Source organism: Gadus chalcogrammus, chromosome 23 (genome assembly GCF_026213295.1).
Source record: "Gadus chalcogrammus isolate NIFS_2021 chromosome 23, NIFS_Gcha_1.0, whole genome shotgun sequence".
NCBI classification, from domain to species: Eukaryota; Metazoa; Chordata; class Actinopteri; order Gadiformes; family Gadidae; genus Gadus; species Gadus chalcogrammus.
Window position 1 is genome coordinate 18,475,218 of NC_079434.1, and position 24,020 is coordinate 18,499,237.

Sequence of the window (24,020 nt, forward strand, 5' to 3'; positions counted from 1 at the left end):
AGGCTTGTCGCTCATTAATGTCCAATGTCAATGTTCAGTGTCCTCCTTTGACACAAGGAAAAATGGTTTGGCCCAAATTGGGCCAATCAGTGGCAGCAGGTGTTTCCTGACACCATATTTAAAGCCCTCAGCCCCACCCCGACTCTTTTAGTCTGCAGTACGGAGCCATGGTGAGAGGGAGAGATTGTTTGTGAGTGTGTGTGGCTTGAATAAAGAGCTTGTATGTATATTGTATGCTTGAAGGTTTGCTGTTCATGCACTATCCATCAATTCGCGCTATTGACGGGCAGTTAAACAGACAGGGACAGTGGTCAAACTGTCACACACGCACACACCACAGATACACACATAGATTCACACACAACATATAGATACAAACCATATGCACACACAAACGACAGATACAAACCATAGGTATACACCACAGAGATACACACACACACACACACCATAGTTATACACCATAAGGATAAACACACCAAATAGACACACACCAAAGATGAACTTAATATAGATACAAACTATGTAGATACCCCCCCCCCCCCCACACACACACACACACACACACACACACATACATTCTGGTCACTAAACACTACTCCCCCTCCTCTCTTCTCCTTCTCCCCTCTAATCATTTTCTCCTCTCCTTCCGCCTCTCTCCCACGCATATCGCATTTTTATTGCCTCTACTCAAGAGAATAGATTTGGGTGGAGATTTCTAGGATTCATAAACATCCGGGGCGTAGCCCAGAGTGAAAATGAAAATGCTGCGCGCCAAATGTATGTGTATGCTTTATTGTGCATGCAAACTTTTTCATAATGCTTTATCTAAATAAACGAAATACGCGGTTTATTATAGCTTTAAATAGCTACCTGACTGCTATGCTGCTTATCCCCAAATGTCTGAAGTTCCATTCAAGTTAGTTAAGCAAATTAATACAAGTGAGGCAGACATACACACACACACACACACACACACACACACACACACACACACACACACACACACACACACACACACACACACACACACACACACACACACACACACACACACACACACACACACACAGATCTGACTGGGGATAGGATAGGTTAATACACTTGAGGTGGTAAACAGGTTGTTGTTTATTCTCTTGCCAGAAGGACTATGTCTATCTAGAGTAGACTAGGCTACTTATAAATGTTTGTGAATATTTGTATTTTATCTTTTTAATTTTTTTCCCAAAGATCATATTCGGGGCTAATTAAATAACATCCGAGGCTTTAGCCCCAAATAAAACAGCATAGGGACGCCACTGCCTTAAGCTAACCTATTTATCCACGATAGCAGACACTTAAATAATAGTTATAATTGCATGCAACTTATTTATCTCAACGAAATTTCAAATAGTATACTAGATACATACAAATATATATAAAGGACAATATACGACAATGAAATGGCTAAAGTTAATGCAAAATGATGATGTAGTCGAGTACAAACAGTCTACTCTCATTGCAGTCTTTGGAAGTTAATTCTGACTGATATACTGTTATCTTCCACAGCATGACGTAACACATCTCAGGAAGTGGTGGCGCTCCACTGTGTTGGAGAATCTCCATACTGAAGGGTATAGTTCTTCTGAAGCAGATTTGCTGTGAATTCCAATATTAACACAACCGTAACAATGACCTACAACAACTATTTGTGTGTGTGTGTGTGTGTGTGTGTGTGTGTGTGTGTGTGTGTGTGTGTGTGTGTGTGTGTGTGTGTGTGTGTGTGTGTGTGTGTGTGTGTGTGTGTGTGTGTGTGTGTGTAGTCATTGCAGACGGTTTGCTCATTTCACGGAGGAGGGCAGAGACATGGCAAGAGGAACTCTACCACCTATCTTCGGTATCCCGAGGAAGCACTAAGTGTCCGAAATGGAGGAGACATAATATATGTCTTTTCTTTGTTTCTTTATTTTTTATTGGTTTGTTTGAAGAGAAGAGCAGAAAATAAAATTGATAATGAAACGAAATGAAATCATATATTGATGGTTATTAAGCACACAATATACACTGCAAGAAAATAAAAATGCAGACGTTTTTTGCAAAGCAAACAATTTCTGTTCCCTCTTTCTTCATTTGTCACGTGAAGTTGTTTCCCCATTTTGTTATACTTTTCCATCATTGCCAATACGTTTTCTTTTTTTACTAGATCAATATTAATTTAAACAAAAATAAATAAATATAAAGAGAAAAGTCTACTCTCTCTAACTTTCAATTCAATCTAAGTATTACAAAAAACATTTTGATAACTCGTATTTTAGATGACCAAAGTCAATCAAACATCTGTGGTGTAAAATGCAACATTGTGTTTTTACACTTGGGGGAGTAAGGAAAGGGTGTCCGTTGTCTTCTTTACTAAACCATGTTCATTGGGCCAGTAACTGATAAGCCATCTTATTAGAGAAAGAATAATAAATATTTTCTCTTTCTGTTCCAGAGAGATTATCTTCTAGCGCACTTTGGATCGTTTGGATCACATTAGGAGTCCTAGGGGTTCTAATGATCATTTTAATCATCACCATGATACTTTTTTAAACCTCCTGACTGTATGACCGGTACCATCAGACACAGCAGGGTCAGACTGGGTCGTAGGGGCCAGGATTCAACAGTCACATGTCATTTAGGGGAGCCTTGTTAGAGGGGCTGACCAGCTTCAGGGAAGAGGACAGTTGACAGACTGACGATTGGATGGCAATCAGGGAGGCAACTTCAGCACTACAACTTCAGCACTACAACTTCAGCACTACAACTTCAGCACTACAGAAGGGATGTCCAGAGGGCACCCTTCCAGGAGTGCAGAGATGTGTATCTAGAAGGATAGAGATGAAGGACTTCTTCTGCTACAACAAACAGATGTGGTGTTTTATAGCCTGTTGATCGGATGGAAAAGCAATTTGAGCTGCATTTTGCTGTTATGGTAAAGGTTGCTCCTATGGTGATTTATTATCATTGTTCGCATTATTTGTATCATAATTTAATAATGAGCCACTTTTATATATTTTAGGTAACTATCTGTAAATTATGTCTTACCACTTGTCTTGGTCTTCACTGCCTCACTGTGGATGGGTGTTAAAATGAGCTTCACCTCCAACACACGATGCCTTTGGTGCTGCACAGATTGTAATGTTGTACACATTAAGTTAACGGTGACCACATCAAATTAAATGAATAAATATATATATATATTTTAATCCTCTATTGCTTGTCATTTCAAATCTCCCTGCTGGTTTTGTGTTATTTTCTTCCGAGCAAAGACACTGTGGCGAGCAGCACGGGACGAACTAGAAGATCCCAGGTCAAACGAGTCTTCAACCCTCGTGCCCCATACTCCTGCTCCGGGGTGAGCCCCTGTAGGGCGGCGTGGAGGGGCCAGATCCTCCCACGCAGCATGGGGGGGACCTCTGGGTACCCGTGTTGGGCGTAGAGCCTAGCGTCAGTGGCATTAGCTTAGCCCCCAGGCTCTCCTCCTCCTGGCGGTGGCGACCAGCTGGCTGCTCCCTGCTCTGGTCACTGAATGTCCGCTGCCCAAATAGCAGCAAGCAGGAACTACGCTAGGTAAAGCTCCAGCAGCGGCGCCTCGTGGAACTGAGGCAGCTTGGCCGGTGTCCTGGCCACCAGGGGGGGGGGGGGGGGGGGGGGGGGGTCGGCGGCTGACAGCGGTTCCCCCGTCGTGCAGGGCTCATTAGGGCGGGCTGTACCTGCCCCCTCCTCTGTGGGCTCAGCCTTCACCTGTCATATTTAGTAAAGAAAGACACACCTCTACATTACAATAGAACCGTTTCAACCTTTGGCCGAGTCCAACCCTGCTTTGTCTGATGGTATGATGATAAAGTCAGGAGGTTTATCTCCTGACAAGACAACTTCCTCAGTCTTGTCCAGCCATGCTCCCTCACAAGAAGGACCTGGGTTAGAATCTGACGATGGGGACGATGTTCTCTGGGGGGGGAAGCATTGATATACTGCCGATTCAGACGGCTGAGAGAGAAAGACAGAGACAATGACGGCACTGGGCAGTGTTGTGGTTCAGACGGTCATGTTACTGACGGGGCTGGTCGTCGTTCAGGGAGGTAAGGTGGACCGAATATAAACCATCTCTCTGGCAAACCTAATATCAAGAGTTCTTCTATGTTTGGTTTGTTATGCTCGATATTTGGACTAGAACCAGGACTCAAACTCTCTTTTTTTTCTAAAAATATAGCTCTTAGGTTTTACTTAGAATGTGGAAAATAATAAATTAAATACAAAATAAATAAATGTATTTGACCTCATTTGAACTTTGCTCATACAGAAACCAAAGCTGTCTCTAAAGATTAACCCAGGTTCTCAGGTGGGTCAGGTTATGTGAGAGAAGGCGAGAGATAAGCAGACTGGGAAAGATAACATCAGTGTTGCTGAACAAAAAATAAAAAGCTAGAGAACATAAATCCGTCCTCTGGATTAGTTAAGAGGACACAGTTGGTCATTCAGTCTCTCAGATTGTAGAGGTCTATAGGTCATGTTTTATGAGCGATTCAAGATAATTTTTAAATGAGTCGTCACTTATTATCAGTTATCACCATCAGAGTATTACTTATGGACCTGCTTCTAAAGTAAATGAAGAGTATGACTCCAACACCACTCTGTTCTCTGATCTCCAGACACCCAGGTGGGCTGTGTGTTTGGGGGGAGCTGTGTGCTGCCTTGCCGCTTCCCGCCAAACAGTGATACCATCCTCCACTGGGTCAAGAGGAATGGGAAGGACGTTCAGGTCCACTCCTACTACGATGACCTGGACCAACTGGGACACCAGGACCCTCTCTACAAGGGAAGGACCTCCCTGTTCCATGACCAGATCTCAGGGGGCGACGCATCCCTTGGTCTGTCCAGGGTGAACCTCCAGGACCAGGGCAGGTACCTGTGTTACGCCAGCACTTCAAAGAACAACCAGGAGACCTTCGTCACCCTGACAGTGAGAGGTGAGCTCAAGTTCCAATTTAATATAATTTATATTCATATCAAAAATAATAATATTGAGGAAACTCTTTGAGTTTTTTGTTTCAATGTGGTACCATGTTGTTGCAGCTCCTGTTGCTGGATTGGATATTATGCTAGTGAAAAACATTTTCACCTGTAAGTCTCGAGGAATCTACCCAAGACCACAGCTCACCTGGTCCGTCAGTCCTCGCCCGGCTACTGTCGCCCAGGACACAACCGAGGTCCATGAAGATGACCAGGGACTCTATGACATCAGTGGCTCCTTAAGGACTCTTTACAATGACACAGAGTCGACCTACAGCTGCTCAGTTCAAAATGAACACAGTGCAAGGAAAGTCACAATCAGGCAAATCCGTAAGACTTTAAATCCAACAGGGCAACAGTCAGAAGTAAAATAGATTGTCAATGGCGGCAACTTAAAGTGGCCTGTCTAGCCCGCTAATAACATGAGAGAGTACTGCTGTTTTGTGAAATTATTATTGTGGTCTGATCTACTCCATCTTCATCGAAAAATGCCTGAAAAGTTGGACCATTGACGTTATTGGTCAGGGATTTGAATTGTACTACATCGGTCAAATTAGGAAAAATTGTGTCAGTGATCTCTCTTCAGATTTTATAACAATATATTGGGTCTCATTCGGTCCACCCACTCGTGTTTCTTTCTTCATCAGCTCCAATGCAAAGTGCTCCCAGGAGTGAGGTGTTACTCCCTTGTGACGCCTCGGGGCTCGATGACATCACCTGGACCTTCAACCACAACCAGACCATCCTCAGAAGACAAGCAGGACAAGAAAAGGTGGTGGAAACAGAGTGGCAGCAGCATGTAAGAAACCTGTCTGAATCAGGCAGCCTCCTGCTGTATGTGACCTCATCAGCCCAGAGTGAAGGGACGTACAGGTGTACTCTCAGGTACGCAGACGGAGAAGACGTAACCCACATTGAACTGAAGATACTGGAGGACCCTATTGCAGGTAGGCTCTTGGTGAAAATACAAAAGCAATCTGTGAGATGCTAAAACATACGTGGTGTAAAAAAGCGACATTGTGTTTTTACACTTGGCTGATGCTTGGGGGAGTAAGGCAAGGGTGTCTGTTGTCTTCTTTACTGAACCATGTTCACTGGGCCAGTAACTGACAAGCCATCTTCAAAAATGTTTATCTAGGCCACGTTTATTGTGAAGGAATTAGGATCTGTCTAGCTTTCATTGTTATTATTCTCATCCTTATTATAGAAAGAATAATAAACATTTTCTCTTTCTGTTCCAGAGAGATCATCTAGCACACTTTGGATCGTCCCGACCGTAGTAATAGTCTTGCTACTAGTTTTCATTTTAATCCCCACCATCTATTATATAATAAAAAAGGTAAAAAAACTAGTTTCAATTTAATTTATTACATGTTTAATACACATTTTATCCACTGTGAATTTGTTGAGAAAGTTGGTTATTTCTTGGTAATTTATCAATGATGTGGGACTTTATAGTTTTACAAATCTGATTGGCATGAAGCTATTACTAATATAACTCTGTTTTTACTCTTAGATCAAAGAAATTCAACACTCTCCTCCGGAAGTCGTTCCCCTGTCTGGGGCAGAGGGTTAAACCTCCTGACTGTATGACCCGTCAGACACAGCGGGGTCAGACTGGGTCGTAGGGACCAGGATTCAACGTTCACACGTCATTTAGGGGAGCCTTGTTAGAGGGGCTGACCAGCTTCAGGGAAGAGGACAGTTGACAGACTGACGATTGGATGGCAATCAGGGAGGCAACTTCAGCACTACAACTTCAGCACTACAGCAGGGACGTCCAATGGGCACCCTTCCAGGGGTGCAGACACATGTATCTCTGGATGGATAGAGTTGAAGGACTTATCTTAACAACAACAGATATATTTCTACTTCGTCAAAAAGACATTGCTCACTATTTATTTTATGCGTGACCTACGTGGTGTTAGTCTGCCCCGTTAATCGGATGGAAGAGCAACTTGAGCTGCATTTTGATGGTGTTAAAGTAAAGGTTGCTTCTATGATGATTTATTATGATCGTCCGCTTTATTTGTATTATACTGTAATAATTAGCCACTTTTATATATTTTAGGTAACTATCTGTGAATTATGTCTTACCATTTGTCTGTGTCTTCACTGCCTCACTGTGGATGGGTGTTGAAATGAGCTTCAGCTCAAACACACGATGCCTCTGGTGCTGCACAGATTGTAATGTTAAGTTAATGGTGACCACATCAAATTAAATAAATACATGTATATTTGAATCCTCTATTGCTTGTCATTTCCAATCTCCCTGCTGTTTCGTATTATTTTTTCTCTGAGCAAAGATACTTTTTAGGGTTGTTTGCTTTATTCATTGTGGTTTTCAGTTATAGCATCTAATCATTTAACAATGCTAGAGTAAAAACACTTTAAAATCAGCACGTAGGTAGGCCTAAGCCTAACTATAGGGACGTGTTGAACAAGAAAATTTGATATTTGCATTCATTTTCATGCATGCATATTGGTCGGGACAAAATCATGTATTTCAACAAAGAAAATCGAGAAAAAATAGAATCATTCCCTTTTTAAACTACTTTCGTGGCTATTCGAGTACATCTCTGAGTTTACGAGGCCCACCTGATTTCACCATGAAGTTCCTGACGGCGCAAAAGAGCTTTACCATAATAAGCAATGTAGATGCGCAATAGCTTTTTTATGGGAGGGTGGGAATTTCCGGACCAAGTCAATCCTAACCTCACCAAACTGGTTAGAATAAAGAGACATCCGAATTTAAAACAATTATGGTCATATATTTGGGTAATAACGGTACAGGGACATATAACGATCAAGCAACAAACTACCAATAATCCATAAAAACAAACAAACAATGATCCGAGGCCTATCATAAAATGATCCGAGGCCTAAATGGGAATCCTCCCTGCGTCTCTCGAAAGGCTTCGCAAGGAGCAGCGCCCAAGAGGTGCACAAGCTGAAGGCCGACGCATTGACCATTGGACGACTTCTTACACACTTCGGTCAATACCCTGAGAGCATCTGTGCCCCCCAATAAACTACAGTATGGGTTAACTAGATGGTAAACTATCGATGAACCAACTCAGGATGTCATAATGGGGGTCGACGCCGTGCCTTATCGGATGGTCACTTCTCGACGCTCCCCAGGGTCAAGAAAACAGGCCCATACCAACAGAAGGCAGCTAGAGTCTAGCTCTGTTGGGTTTGGGCCTGTTGGGCGTCATGTGCCCTGTAGTGGAATTTTCCCACTACAGGGCACATGACGGGACTGCGTTTCTCCAAAGTGTTGAACCTCAGGGCACTCAACGTATGGTTACTTTATTGAAAAAGTTGACGCCACACACCGTAGTGTATAGGTTTCTGGGGAGCCGAACTGTTACTCGGACGTGGACAAGAAATAGACAGCTTTTTTGAGTGCATCTGAGTAGAAACACTTCAAATATTACATGAGATATTATCTATCAATATTATAAAATATTACAAACACATAGGCTGCGTTACAGCAGAGTAACGCTAGCTACTCAGCTGCTGCAGAGCGTTACTACTCTGTTAATATTAAAATGTCGCTGGGGTGTAGACGGTTAGTCGGTGGTAACAGTTACCACCGACTAACCCGTCTACACCCCAGCGACATTTTAATATTAACATAAGATGACATACCTATATGTTGGGCTTACCTTCCCTCCTCTTTTCTCCGTTCAAGAATCGTTGCCCCTGATGTCTGCAGGGAAATTTAAAGATCCCATGACATGGGAGTGACAGGTGTGAGTGTAATCACACTCACACCTGGTGGTATTTCATGGGACCGTTAAATTGTGTAAAGCTTTGTGAACTCTGTTCAGCATCACCGGCACTTAGTCAGTCTCTGACTTGTTGTGATGCGCGTGCGTATAAATCGGTTATCCCTTCCCCACCTCCAGTGCGCATAGTGAGTGCCATATGGCAAGGGCATTTGTTTCGTCAAGGCAGAAAATTAGGAAGGGTGCCCGACAATTTTATTTATAAATTATTTCTGTTATTTCTTTCCTATAACGGCGACCAGCGGCCACCAGAAGGGGGTGTCCCCGAGACGAACGCCTATAAGGCCTATACCTTTAGCCGCCCTGGGTTTTTATATATTATACCCAGCAATGCTATGTTCTAAAAAGGAAAAATCAAGATGACTTTAATGTATTTATTTATGTAACTTAGGTCTATCCCACAAAGCATCACTAAAAAAAAAGATGTTTGGACTCTTCTGTGGTTCAGAAGGGTTAATTAACCTTGTAGTCATACCAACCGCCATGAAGGAAAGGCACAGAGTTCAGAGGTCAAAGCTTCACATTATAAAAGAGCAGACAGTAGTTATAAAGAATTATAGAATTATGTACAAACTTTGATGAAAAGTTGATACACACTTTAAAAGGATCTCATATCTATGCTCCATTAGTTATATGTATATATAGCTTACATATACATATACACAGCTCCATTAAGATTAGTCGACCACAGTTGGGGTTAGATACAGGTGGTAATTGTTAGATACAGGTGTATTGTGCAGAGAAACCTATTTATTCAGCTCAGTCTCTGGATATATCATTTACAGTACATTTGCTGTTATTTATTAAGATAGAAAAGAAATCCCATTCACCAATTTGATTTAGAAAAAGGTCCCACAGAAATATATTAGTAAGAAACCAAGCCACCACTAGAGAGGGATTACATGTTGTACCTTTACACCAGGTTTAAATATTCTAGTGCTACATCAGTAGTGCATAAAAACATTACAACTCCCGCAGTAGCCTATAAAACCCCTTCCTAAAACACAGATAGATGCCAACAAATGTCTGTCTTAGCAAGGAAGATAAACAAATATAACATGACAAAGAAACATGCCCAGATCATGTTTCCAATTTATGAGTAAAAATGTGCTAACTAACAAAAGGGCCTCATTTAACAGTGGAATTTCAAAAACAAGTTGGGAGTTAACTGCAGGGATTGAATTATGATTCCATCTCTGTGGGGGTCCTTTAAAGTTGTTGACGGGGGGGGGGGGGGGGGGGGAGAAGACCATGCCGGCCTTGCGCTCGGTTGTTAGCAGGGGTTGGGGGGGGCGCTGATAAGCCACTTCAGGTCGAAGCAAGACACGGTGTCTGGTTCGCCCTGTCTGGGCTTATTTTCCCGATAATGACCGGCGTTCCATTATCCTTTACTCAACGTCAATATTACTCTGTATGTGGAAGGGTAAATAGCTTTATTTGTAATTACAATATTATGCGGCTGTATTTTCAGAGACCCCCACAGATATTTGAGCTTGCTGCTTTCATGGGAGCCAGACCTCTCTCTATGGGAGCTCAGCTCCCACTGGCTCCCACCTAACTCGAACCCTGGCTAACTGTACCTTCTACATTAACCAGTTGGATTTCACCTCCAAGTTAGCAGCTCTACTGTTTATATTTATGAGTTGAGTTTCAACTACAATCAAGCAGCTAACTGTACCGTTTAAATTTAAGATTTGAGTTTCACCTACAAGTTATCAGCTAACTGTACCGTTTCTATTAAACATTTGAGTTTCAACAACAAGTAAGCAGCTAACCACGGTTTGTATTTAACGCTGTTTTAAGCAATTCATTTTAGAGGCATTAGTCAAATGCTCTGAAACAATAGGAAATATATATGGTATCAGTGGCCGTTGCCGGTCATTAATGAGCACACCAAATCACTTCATTCTGGGCGAATTAAATGATTGGGCGGCATAACAGTCTGTCTACCTACCTACCTACCCGGCTGCCTTCACACACTCTGCCTGTGGCCTCATTGCGATTGACCAACTCTACCATAAGGCTTGGCAGACCTACTGCTAAAGCTAGCGAGCCAGTGATTTGGGGGTGTGGCCTGAAAGGATAATGGAATTATTTCAGTTGGAAACTCTAAATCGAGCCTACTCTAGTGGGTTTCTCCAACTTGCCTACCCGAACTCAACAATGGAGTTTCCCTGTACTGTAGTTTAACATTTAACCGTTGAGCTCCAACTAGAACGAAGCGGGCTGTGCCTTGGGCAGAGACATGGGGGACACTAACATGCCGAGAGAATAAACGTTGTACATGTCATCAACAACATTCCGATTGTCCTATGAAATAATGGAGAGAGGTTTTACACGATGCTCTGGTTTTACACGATGCTCTGTGCACACGTAAATACGTGTCAAGAGAGCACACGCAAAAACCTCAATCTATAAGGATGCTCTCTAAACCATGCACTCTGCACCGTAAATGCATATACATGTTTGTACACGTCAACTGTTAACGCGAGACGTTCAGTTAGTCAACATGACATGTTGAGATAGTTGACATAACATGTTGGTTAACGTCAAATTTTGAGTATGGTAACATGGCATGCTGACCGGGTTAATTCAAGTTATTTAATTGGACAGGTTGAGTAAATTGATAACATGTTGAGTGAGTTAATTGGACATGTTGAGCTATTCAGAAACACGTTTTGTAAGCCCAGCTGGCGGTATATTACAATTCCCTTCAAAACAAACTCCACCTGTATGTAGCACTACGTTCAGCTGTCCAGGAGTCACTATGTCAGTAACAGGCTTGCGTGATATCATATAAGAATCCTGGACTAGTAGTTATCTTTGACTAGTGTAGTTAATAATCCCAGCCGACAGCTGGTCGAAACATGCTTGAAAATAAACACCACCACTTTGTATAACATGAAGCATCTGTTAAAGCTACATCCTTTATATACAAATAAATAAAGAGGGCTCCCTATCTGTATTTAAATATATAAATAAACCCACAGACCCTTTTGTTTATAAATCGAATGCTAAGGTTGTAAAAAAAACTCTTTTGAACTTTAGAATGGAGAGTTCAACTGGTTCGTCCATCCATCATTCAGTGTTCATGCAGGATGACCTCTGACCCCTACCTGGATGGGTTAGACAGTCGATGAGCATTAAAGATGACCTCTGACCCCCTACCTGGATGGGTTAGCCAGTCGGAGAGCATTAAGATGACCCCTACCTGGATGGGTTAGCCAGTCGGAGAGCATTAAGATGACCTCTGCCCTCTACCTGGACAGGTAAGCAGGTTGCAGGGCATTAGGATGACCTCCGACATGTACCTGAATGGGTGAGCAGGTTTGAAGGTGATAGAATGACCTGTGATGTATTTGCAGTTTGAGGCACATTGTGGGAAGAGGTCATCTCTCATCCGGAGCTGCATATTAACCACTGTTCAGGCGGGTCGGATCACTTTTTCAAATATAAATAGTACTCGTCTTTAATTATACATGGTCTATGTTATGGACCAACTAGAATGTTCCAGTCCGTTTTCCTGATTGGTCAATGATGTGACCGGCTGATTCTCCAGGACCAATCACAAGAGCTCGTACTGTCGGAGGTGCATGCGCTGGATGATGTCTCGACAGTCCTGGAAGACTCTGCGGATGTTCTCCGTGTCCACGGCGCAGGTGAAGTGGGGATAGCAGTAGTGCTTCCCCTCTCCACTGGCTGTGCTGATTGTCTGAAACACACAAACAAGACTGTCACCTGATTGGACAACGCATCATGACTCTGTCACCTGATTGGACAGCTCAACATGACTCTGTAACCCTGATTGGAGCACTCAACATGACTCTGTAACCTGATAGGACAACTCAACATGACTCTGTCACCTGATTGGACAACTCAACATGACTCCCTAACCCTGATTGGACCACTCAACATGACTCTGTAACCTGATTGGACAACTTAACATGACTCTCACCTGATTGGACAACTCAATATGGCTCTGTAACATGATTGGACAGCTCAACATGACTCCGTAACCCAGATTGGAGCACTCAACATGACTCTGTCACCTGATAGGACAACTCAACATGACTCTGTCACCTAATAGGACAGCTCAACATGACTCCTTAACCCTGATTGGACCACTCAACATGACTCTGTAACCTGATTGGACAACGCAACATGACTCTGTAACCTGATTGGACAACTCAACATGGCTCTGTAACCTGGTCAAATCGACAGCATGTTGTGAAACAACTGACAAAAACAATTGAAGGTTTGGTATTTTATCATTTCATTTTCTAATTTTATTCAATATTCAAAGTGTCTAATGAGTATGTATTTTTGTGTGTGAAAGTGTATTGTTATTTATGTGTGTAGTTTTGTATGATAGTGTGTAATAGTTTGTAGTTTTGTGTAACAGCGTGCTATAGGGTTTTGTAGTGAGTGCAGGGTGTAGTATTGTGTTATACTTTGTATAACTGTCTAATAGTGTGTGTCACAGTGTGTAAATTACCAGAAACTGGTCTCTTATGAAGAATTTTGCTCTCGTCACCAACGGGTCCTCACCAGCATCTGGTAAAGCTACACACACACACACACACACACACACACACACACACACACACACACACACACACACACACACACACACACACAGCAGTTTTCTATTATGTTAACCTCTTCATTAGGCCTTTCACACATCAGGGTTCACCCAGGATGACCTCAGGAGCATCAGGCTCTGATGATCCGGAGCTGCCCCTCCAGGTAGCGAAGATGGCGAGCCAGAGGGCGATAAAGTCGGTGCGTTATGATTGAAGGCAGTGGATCTATATCCTGTGTAACCCTCTCTCAGCTGCTATACACGATTTTAAACCCTGCTTGAGGTTTCAAATTGATGCCCAGTCGATGAATTATCCGTTCATGGTTGTTTAATGTGATCAAACCCAAATTAGATTTCTTGATCACACTCGAGGGCTGTGGGGCGCCATATGGGCCACCACTAGAGGGCGCTGTGGGGAGCCATACGGGCCACTACTAGAGGGCGCTGTGGGGAGCCATACGGGCCACCACTAGAGGACGCTGTGGGGAGCCATACGGGCCACCGCTAGGGGGCGCTGTGGAGAGCCATACGGGCCACCGCTAGAGGGCGCTCTTGGGCGCCATACGGGCCACCACTAGAGGGGGGTGTGGGGTGACACACGGGCCACCACTAGAGGGGGCTGTGTGGCGCCACACGGGCCACTATTAGAGGGAGCTGTGGGTGCCATACGTACACCCCACACCGTTTCTTAGCATTCGTTTATTTGTATCATGGCACTTACACATCATATGTAATGTTTCTGTTTTCGGTAATATGTCCAGAGACCAGGGATATAAATTAGCATTTTTGCTTAACTCAAGCATGTTAAATGTAGTATTTTTACTGATGTTTATTAACGTCCCCGTCCCTATGAATAAGCAAATGAATACAATTGATTATTGTGATTAGATATCAGAGGGAGGGCGAGTGTGAGCCTACTCTAGCTGTAGTTTGAGCTGAGTTTTTTGCAATATAACTAAATATATATTCCATGATATAGTTCAAATAAAAGGCTTTCAAAACAGACTTGACAGTAGTTAATACTTGCTCATTTAAATATTTCAATTATACACTCTAGACTAGAGAGTATAACATCTTTCAACAAGCATCACCACCCAAATACGTTCTCACCCAGACACATGAACAGATAAGACTGGTTAACGTAAACAGACCAGCGCCTTCGCTGCACACCCCCAGTATTAACTAGTTCCTTACCATCCACGGGCTGGGTGTACTGGGCGTAGTCAGGGAAGTAGTCCTCTAGTTTGGACTTTCCCGCCAGGATCTTATCGGCCAGCATGTCCTGTTTGTTCAGGAACAGAATGACCGAGATCGTCTTCAGAAACCTGAGGATCCAAAACAGAAGAAACACGTGTTGGCTAGCTGTCAATCAAAATTATGAAGGTGACTGTACCGACTGTTTTATCGTAAGTCCCATATGAAGGTGTCTTCCCTGACTGTTTCATATGACTGCAGTCACTTCATATAGGAGTAACTATAAAACAGTCAGTGGCACATGTACTGACTATTTTATAGTAACTCCTATATGAGGTCACTGTACTGACTGTTTTATGGTGACTTCTTTATGAATGTGACTATACTGACTGTTTCATATTAACTTCTAGATGAAGGTGACTATACTGACTGTTTCATATTAACTTCTATATGAAGTGACTGTACTGACAGTTCTATAGTAGCCCCTACATAAGGGTGACTGTACTGACTGTTTTTATAGTAACTCCTATATGAAGTCACTGTACTGACTGTTTTATGGTAGGTCCTACATGAGTGTGACTGTACTGACTGTTCTATGGTAACTCCTTTATTAGGGCGACTGTACTGACTAACTAACGAGGTAATAGGTTGAATTGTACCGGTTTGTCCAGATGGATTTAAAAAGGTCCAGTGATTCTCGAAGCCGGTTGGTCGAGTTATCCTCTCTGATCACCATGTTGTAACTGCTGCTAGCTGCTACAAAGATGATGGCTGTCACATCTGTAGACAGACAGGAAGTCAGACACATACAGACAGGAAGTTGGATACAGACTGACGAGAAGTCAGACACATATAGAAAGACGTGTGGAGAACCTGTGAAGAGTTAAGGTTTCTGTGTATTAAGTCTTAGAGAAAAGCCTGCATAACCCCCAACCCAGTACTAAACTTAATCCATTTCTAACGCTAACCAATTTCCAACCCTAACCCTGATCCACAACAGGTACTACCACTACTTTAGGCTAGGTTTGGTCTCTTGATCTGACCCTTCCACAGTGAACTCAAACACTCATACAACAACTTAACTCTTTGGTTGACTAGCCTGCTCATCTAGACGGACAGATAGACAGCCAGGGAGAGAGAGAGGTGGATAGACATGTGACAGACAGGTCGACGGACAGGTTGACAGACACGTTGACAGACAGATAGAAAGACCGAAAGACAGGTATACAGACCGGTTCTGTAGATAGACAGGTGTACAGATAAAAAGACAGATAAACAGGTTGGTAAACAGGTAGACAGACAGGTTAGGAGACACATTATAGACAGGCAGACAGACATGTAGATAGAGATAGAGACATGTAACATTCTCACCGTTAAAGCACTGAATCCATTTCCTCCGTTCATCTCTTTGCCCTCCAACGTCAAACATACTGAGGGAGACAGAGAGGGTTAGATAAAGATAGAGGGTTAGATAAAGATAGAGGCAGGGTTAGATACATGGGAGGGTTAGATAAAGATAGAGGGTTAGATAAAGATAGAGGGTTAGATAAAGATAGAGGGTTAGATAAAGATAGAGGGTTAGATAAAGATAGAGGGTTAGATAAAGATAGAGGGTTAGATAAAGATAGAGGGTTAGATAAAGATAGAGGCAGGGTTAGATAAAGATAGAGGCAGGGTTAGATACATGGGAGGGTTAGATACATGGGAGGGTTAGATAAAGATAGAGGGTTAGATAAAGATAGAGGGTCATATAAAGATAGAGGGTCACATAAAGATAAAGGGTTAGGGTCAGATAAATATAGAGGCAGGGTTAGATAAATGGGAGGGTTAGATACATAGGAGGGTTCAATAAGGATAGAGGGTTAGGGTTAGATAAATATAAAGGCCCACCGGTGAATAAATAACTCACTGAAAGAGGTAGAATAACTAACTCACTTAAAGAGGTAGACTAACTAACTCGCTTAAATAGGTAGACTGACTAACTCACTTAAAGAGGTAGACTAACTAACTCACTGAAAGTTGACTTTATCCACTTGAAACCTGGTCTCAATGATCCCTGAAGTCAGAACTCGGCAGCGCAGAAGATCCTGGAGCCAGAACACATTTTACCTTCATTGATTGGTGGTACAAATTAGATCTTAATTATATATTAATATTAAGATATTTAGTATTAGTACGAGTATTAGTAGAAGCAGTGATAGCAGTAGTATAGTAGAGTATATATATCTTACCTGATCGGTCGGAATGTAGTCAACGCTTCTGATATGATCCAACTTCTCCAGAAAACTACACACACACACACACACACACACACACACACACACACACACACACACACACACACACACACACACACACACACACACACACACACACACACACACACACACACACACTAAATAATTGTATGAAGAATATTTGAAAAACTGCCTGATTTAACATACATTGTCATAGATAAATAAAATCTAGAGCCAAGTCGAGGCCAAGGTAACAAGTCTGTCTTGCAATTGTACAAATGAAGACTTTCCATTGTAAGCCACACGTTAAAAGTTAAAACACAACTAAAAACAAAAGCTTGGAGATTCTAATATGGGTCATATTCCACTACAAGTATGACCCACTACGCCTTATACCAACACTTCTCAGAATAAATGAGGTGATAAATATATAAATAAGGGTTAGATATGTGGATAAATATACATTACACATTTGTCAATATATTGAAATAAATATTTGTAATTCTTTTAAGGACGTTTTTATTTATTACTTACTTTTTAATATTTTCTACTACTTTATTACTTTTATTTCATATTGCCAAATCCATTTATTTAACGCCACATTAATTACATAATGCAACATTTATTTATTTAATGCAACATTTCCAGCTGGTGTATGCAAATGAGTGGGCTTGGTTATCTCAGACCACATGGTGTCATTGCTGAAGTGGTTACTATGGGTTTTGATAGAAAACCTGACCCAACCTCTGACATAACCCTGACCTGACCCTGACCTGACCTCACACAACATCTGATCCAACCGCTGACCTAACCTCACCCAACCTCTGACCTAACCTCATCTGACCTCACCTAAACTAAAGGTGATGAACCATGAGGCTCATGGTTCAAGTGTGGCAGGACGCCGGTGTGTGTTGGTGTGTGTGTCTATCTATTGCAGGCAGGTGTGTGTTGGTGTGTGTGTCTATCTATTGCAGGCTGGTGTGTGTTGGTGGGTGTGTCTATCTATTGCAGGCAGGTGTGTGTTGGTGGGTGTGTCTATCTATTGCAGGCAGGTGTGTGTTGGTGGGTGTGTGCCTTACTATTGAGCACAGTCGATGAGCTGGTACTCGTTTGAGCGCTCGAAGCACACCTTCACGCCCTCGTCCACCCACAGCTTGTCCACGTTCTCAAAGAACTCCTGGGGGGCCGGAGAGGGGAGGGGTTAAACAGGACAAGGGCACATGACCATGAGTCACATGACCATGGGTCACATGACCATGAATCACATGACCACGGGTCACATGACCACGAATCACATGACCACGGGTCACATGACCAAGAATCACATGACCATGGGTCACATGACCACGAATCACATGACCACGAATCACATGACCACGGGTCACATGACCATGAATCACATGAACATGGGTCACATGACCATGAATCACATGAACATGGGTCACATGACCACGAATCACATGACCACGAATCACATGACCACGGGTCACATGACCATGAATCACATGAACATGGGTCACATGACCATGAATCACATGAACATGGCTCACATGACCATGAATCACATGAACATGGGTCACATGACCATGAATCACATGAACATGGCTCAGTACATCTCGAGGGAAGAACCTGTCGAAGGGCCCGTCTGGACCTTTCCATCACACCAGTGTTCAGTGAGGCTCACACTGCAGAACCTTTGACCCGATTCTGATGTCACAGACTTCCACACTAATTTTCCCGTCACAGAATAATCAGTGAAAGAACCCGGAAGAACCCTGGTTCTGAAAAACTGCCATGGTCCTCAGATGTGAGGGGTTCCAGGTCAAGATTATATAGCATTAATTCTGGACGAAGCAGATTTATACTGACCAATTAGTTTGGGTCAGAAAGAGTTCGGGCTCCTAACACATTACATAGTGTCAGGGTTAGTCCTAACACATTGCATAGGGTCAGGGTTAGTCCTCACACATTACATAGTGTCAGGGTTAGTTCTGACACATTAAGTAGGCTCAGGGTTTGTCCTAACACATTAAGTAGGCTCAGGGTGAGTCCTAACACATTACATGGGCTCAGGGTTAGTCCTCACACAGTACATAGGCTCAGGGTTAGTCCTAACACAGTACATAGGCTCAGGGTTAGTCCTAACACATTAAGTAGGCTCAGGGTGAGTCCTAACACATTACATGGGCTCAGGGTTAGTCCTCACACAGTACATAGGCTCAGGGTTAGTCCTAACACAGTACATAGGCTCAGGGTTAGTCCTAACACATTAAGTAGGCTCAGGGTGAGTCCTAACACATTACATGGGCTCAGGGTTTGTCCTAACGCGATGCCGGAGGTTGAAGTAGGAACAAAGAGGCAGGTTGGAAAACACATGAGGGTTTTGTTTTGTCTCCGGTGTCCTGAGGGATGTTTGGATAATTAGACCTCAGGTGACCGCGAGACAGAGAGATTCCCATGTTACCTCATTATATCACATCATTAGAGTCATTTAAACAAACAGCCCTTAACAAACTATCGCGTTGGCATGACACTGTCTTAAAGACACAAACACCACGTCCTCCCACGGCTGCTGTACCTTCTGCAGAGAACCCAGGTATCTGTAGTGTCTGTATCAATAGAGTTATTACCAATATTGATGATGAAATGATAAATCCAAAGATACAAGGCACCTTTGTATTTGGTAATAAGATAGAACCTTTAAACGTTTGTATTTCAGCGCTTACTGTTCTGCTCTTTCAAAATTTAAATTTTTCACCTCAGGTTGAACTGCCTACCTGATTATAACAAGCGAGTCTCTCTATGCCTGTGAGTCTAGCTCTACTGAGTCTAGCTGTACTGAGTCTAGCTCTACTGAGTCTAGCTCTACTGAGTCTATCTCCAGGTAGTCTAGCTCTACTGAGTCTAGCTTTACTGAGTCTAGCTGTACTGAGTCTAGCTGTACTGAGTCTAGCTCTACTGAGTCTAGATAGAGTATAGCTATACTGAGTCTAGCTGTACTGAGTCTAGATAAAGTCTAGCTGTACTGAGTCTAGATAGAGTATAGCTATACTGAGTCTAGCCCTACTGAGTCTAGATAAAGTCTAGCTCTACTGAGTCTAGCCCTACTGAGTCTAGATAGAGTCTAGCTCTACTGAGTCTATCTCCAGGTAGTCTAGCTCTAGCGGGTCTATCTCTACTGAGTCTAGCTCTACTGAGTCTACTATCACTGAGTCTATCTCTAGCTTACACTTAGGGCTAACAAACACAAAGAGCCTCTCATCTTACTCTGGCATTTTTATAGCATGCGTACTGAATTATTTGCACTGTCCCTCAAACAAAGTAAAGTGAACCCTGGGTTCTGGCTAGGGCTAACCCAGGAGAGCTGTGATGTTTAGCCAACTGAGTAACCAGGATCCCGGGCCCGTGGGGCCGCCTCTTTAAACAAACCCACTGAGGTGTCTGACATGACACGACCCAAGGGGCGTCATTTACAATGGTTACTAACTCTCTCTCTCTCTCTGTGTGTCTGTGTCTGTGTCTGTGTCTGTGTGTGTGTGTGTGTGTCTGTCACCTCAGTGTATTCGAAGTCAGAGAGCGGTGCGATGCTCTTGATGTAGTCGATTCTGGGTTGGTTGGCAGGGTTACCCACTGGGATAGGGGGAGTCAGAGTGCCCATAGCTGTTATGATCGCCTGAAAGGCAAACAGAAAGCACCATTTTCTAACAGAGAAACTTTAAACAAAATTGTTTTAAAGGAACAATTTAAAAACACAATTGTCTGAAAGAACAACAAAAAACAAATCGTTTTATGTAAGACTTAAAACAAAATCGTTTTAAGAACCAACTTAAATCTAAATCGTCTGATAGACCCACTTAAAACAAAATCAGTTTAGGGACCAACTTAAAACAAATCGCCTGAAAGACCAACTTAAAACACAATTGTCTTACAGACTTACTTTAAACAAAATCGTCTTATAGACTAACTTAAAACATAATCGTCTGAGGGACCGGAAAGAAATGATGCTTTGAGATTTCACTTCATCTCCGAAAGACAAGGAATGGGTCTTGGACCAGGTCTGTGTTTCTCATCCCTTGGACCAGAACTGTGTTGTTCATCTCTTGGACCAGGACTTGGGGTCTCAACTTCCCAGTTAGGGGTACTTCGTACTAAACCCAGGAGGGAAAAGCATTGAATCTGAGGAAATCTGTGTGGATCTGTTCTCTAAAAGCCAGGAAGAGAACTTTCCTATTATGAACGCTAGCGTGACTGCTGTAGAACCCAGTCTCCCCTAAGCTAATCACTCTTAGGAGTCTCTCCTTCTACGCTGGGGGGCAGACCTTCTGGGAGGAAACGGAGCAGGAAACCATGACGACAAGGGGCGGAGTCACAACCCGTTTCCTGTTTTTTTGTTGAGGAGATATTCCTCAGAAGAGAAACGCATCGGTGGATTTCTGCCGTAGCTCCACGGTGTTGATTGGAAATCGTTAGACACATTTTATCTGAACATCTTTCCATCCAAAGGGGAATAGTTCCAGATGAGTTTGTGTTTGCTAGCCAATTAAAAAAACGCACAGATACACGCCCCCTGCAACATGATTGGTTGAAACAAATATTCAGGTGGAAGTAAATTAAACGCCCGGTTGACTCAGATTTGAGGCAGCCTGTTTGATTTCATTAATCAGATTTGTGAGACTACATTTAACCTAATCTGTTAAATCTTTAGGGTCGTGCATGTTTGGGTTGCTTGTGGTTAAAGTCTTTTGTTGTTGGGTTTGTGGTTGGTGTTGTCTGGGTTGCTTTTTCAAGGTTAGGGTTAGGGTTAGGGGTAGGGTTAGGTTAGGTTAGGATTAGGGTTAGGCTAGGTTAGAGTTATTCGAGTCATTCATGGTTATGGTGGTTAGTGGTTGGGGCAATGTGGTTGGGGTTGTTAGGGGTTTGGGTCGTTAGGGGTTTGGGTCGTTAGGGGTTGGGGTCGTTAGGGGTTGGGGTCGTTAGGGGTTGGGGTCGTATGGTTGTGGTCGTTCATGTTGGGGTCAATCATCACGTCATGTCACTCACCACGATGGCGTCCTTTACATTCTTCCTGATGTCTTGCCCCCTCTCCTTCTTCTCCCTGGAGAACACACAAAGCGTTTGGGTGAGGCCACTTCCCCTGAAGTCACGCCACGAGCACAATACTCGTGTTGAGTGGATATTGTGTTTGGTGTTGCCATAGCGGTTCCGACGAGCTACTTACTCATCATCGAAACCGTCAACGTGGAGAATCCTCATCTGCTTGACGATGGTACTCTTCCCGGACTCACCTGCTCCTACACACACACACACACACACACACACACACACACACACACACACACACACACACACACACACACACACACACACACACACACACACACACACACACACACACACACACACACACACAGTTGGACACCACATCATCATCATCTTCTCTAACACAACCGTTGAGTTCTCCAAAAACATGTTAACAGAGTATTCCATCATCATGTTAACACAGTTCTACATCATCATGTTAACAGAGTTCTCCATCGTGGTAACATAGTACTCCATCATCATGTTAACACAGTTCTCCAGTTAACAGAGTTCTCCATCATCATGTTAACAGAATTCTCCATCATGTTAACAGAGTTCTCCACAATGATAAAATAGTTCTCCATCATCGTGTTAACAGAGTTCTCCATAGTCACGTTAACTGAATTCTCCCCCCTTCATCATTTCGTTACCTAGCAGCAGGAGTCTGTGCGTTGCTTTATACGACTGGCGCTCTTTCTGAAGTTGCTTCTCGATCTTCTTGTTGGCCTCTCTCCGATTCTTCTCGTCCAGACGTTGGTCCTCTGTCTGACTGCCCCCTCCAAGACAGCCCATAATAACTCTTCCTTAGGACGGACAACCACCTTCCGCGTACTCGTAGAGGAGAATCCACCGCCCGTTACACGGCAGGCATGGTGGTGGACGCCCTGCTGTGAGGAGACGTTCCCCGGTCCAAGGCCCGGCAGCACGGGGGTCTACCGGAGAAACGCCCTACGCCCTCCCGTCGGCAACAACAGAACACGGAGAATCTTTATAAAAGAGGAATTGTCCTTGTTTGACACTGTCGTCCACGTCAGCCCACAACATCGGCATGGACCGGCGGACGGAAGGCTCCTGCCGGTCCGACGGAGCTTATAAAGGCAGTCCTGTAGCGGTCCGGCTCAGTACATGGTCCTGGGGCGGTCCAGCTCAGTACATGGTCCTATTGCGGTCCGGCTCAGTACAAGGTCCTATAGCGGTCCAGCTCAATATGGTCCTACAGCGATCCAGCGGCGTACATGGTCCTATTAAGGTCCGGTCCGGCTCAGTACATGATCATGTAGCGGTCCAGTAAACGGTCCAATAGCGGTTCGGTCCAGGTAGTCCTGCACGGCGTCCGGTTCAGATGGTCCTGCACAGCGGTCCCGTTCTACTGAGGAGCGGCATATATGTGGTCGAGTCCCGCCCAGCTGCAGGTGATGTCGGATGGGTGAGACTCGGCACCTCGTAGCAGCGATCTCTCAGTCCGCCTCCTTCCTCACCCTACATATCGTCCTTCTTCTCGCCTCCTCCTCCCCTCCGCCTCCAATACCGTAAATATCCTAATAGCGCGACCGTGTGTTGAGGTGTTTCCAATCAAAGCGCAGGACACTGCTGCTGACCCCGTATCGGAAATTATTTGCATTTCTGAATGCAAACGTTAAGTTGCGCGGTACAGTTGCAATCTGGTAGAGGAGCACCTCCGTTGAAGGTACCAGTTCAGATGGAGGAAAATTATGGCAACTTAGTTTTATTTTTATTATTTTTTTTATAGTCAAATTAAAAAGATGCTGTATCGAAGATTTAAGAGAAATTGTCTGTTTCGACGAATTTCTCACCATCAGGGTATCTCTTCTTTTTAAAAATAAGCCCTATTCGGCTCTTCTCTACTCTCTTCATGACTCTCAGTGCAGATCTTAACTTTCGAAGCGATCATACTTTTAACCGTCAGAATTTCATGCATTCATGGGGGTTATATCCAGTGGTGGGTAGAGTAGGTCTACACTCAAGTAAAAGTTCAAATACTTCCTTCAAAATCGACTTGAGTTAAAGTAAAGTAAATATTCAAGTTTGGAAAACCTACTTGAATAAGAATAAAAAATGTACTTTGTAACAAATTACAAGTTG

At 43.4% G+C, this 24,020-nt stretch overlaps 2 protein-coding genes across 5 annotated transcripts; one reads left to right on the top strand and one right to left on the bottom strand.

Annotated features, from left to right (window-relative positions):
• The first annotated feature begins 3,864 nt into the window (after positions 1-3,864).
• LOC130377445 (V-set domain-containing T-cell activation inhibitor 1-like) lies at positions 3,865-6,139 on the top strand. The gene is made up of 4 exons (XM_056584598.1): positions 3,865-4,100; positions 4,671-4,988; positions 5,095-5,361; positions 5,679-6,139. The coding sequence occupies exons 1-4, from the start codon at positions 4,031-4,033 to the stop codon at positions 6,020-6,022; spliced, it is 999 nt and encodes a 332-aa protein (XP_056440573.1). The 5' UTR covers positions 3,865-4,030; the 3' UTR covers positions 6,023-6,139.
• Positions 6,140-6,386: 247 nt separating this feature from the next.
• LOC130377438 (guanine nucleotide-binding protein G(olf) subunit alpha-like) lies at positions 6,387-23,378 on the bottom strand. Of its 4 annotated transcripts, none has more exons than XR_008894159.1 (15): positions 22,568-23,378; positions 22,057-22,129; positions 21,879-21,933; positions 20,392-20,511; positions 17,918-18,015; positions 16,833-16,887; positions 16,615-16,688; positions 15,973-16,031; positions 15,261-15,381; positions 14,602-14,732; positions 13,321-13,388; positions 12,407-12,537; positions 12,037-12,136; positions 7,129-7,207; positions 6,387-6,850 (listed from the first exon to the last, which is right to left on the bottom strand). XR_008894159.1 is itself a non-coding variant. In XM_056584586.1 (13 exons), the coding sequence occupies exons 1-13, from the start codon at positions 22,707-22,709 to the stop codon at positions 12,064-12,066; spliced, it is 1,200 nt and encodes a 399-aa protein (XP_056440561.1). In that variant the 5' UTR covers positions 22,710-23,378; the 3' UTR covers positions 10,162-12,063. The 4 variants fall into 4 exon arrangements, 2 of the variants coding, with proteins under 2 accessions (XP_056440561.1, XP_056440562.1); XR_008894158.1 differs by having other exon boundaries at positions 11,994-12,136; XM_056584586.1 differs by lacking the exons at positions 6,387-6,850; positions 7,129-7,207 and having other exon boundaries at positions 10,162-12,136.
• Between the last annotated feature and the right edge of the window lie 642 nt (positions 23,379-24,020).

Coding starts and splice junctions, on each gene's coding strand:
- LOC130377438 (XM_056584586.1), bottom strand. CDS start 22,709: ATGGGCTGTCTTGGAGGGGGCAGTCAGACAGAGGACCAACGTCTGGAC. Junction 16,032..16,614: donor GTGGATAAAGTCAACTTTCA/GTGAGTTAGTTA, acceptor TGTCTCCCTCAG/TATGTTTGACGTTGGAGGGC. Junction 12,137..12,406: donor CAGCGCATGCACCTCCGACA/GTACGAGCTCTT, acceptor TCACCCATTCAG/GTACATGTCGGAGGTCATCC.
- LOC130377445 (XM_056584598.1), top strand. CDS start 4,031: ATGACGGCACTGGGCAGTGTTGTGGTTCAGACGGTCATGTTACTGACG. Junction 4,989..5,094: donor CGTCACCCTGACAGTGAGAG/GTGAGCTCAAGT, acceptor ATGTTGTTGCAG/CTCCTGTTGCTGGATTGGAT. Junction 5,362..5,678: donor AGTCACAATCAGGCAAATCC/GTAAGACTTTAA, acceptor TTTCTTCATCAG/CTCCAATGCAAAGTGCTCCC.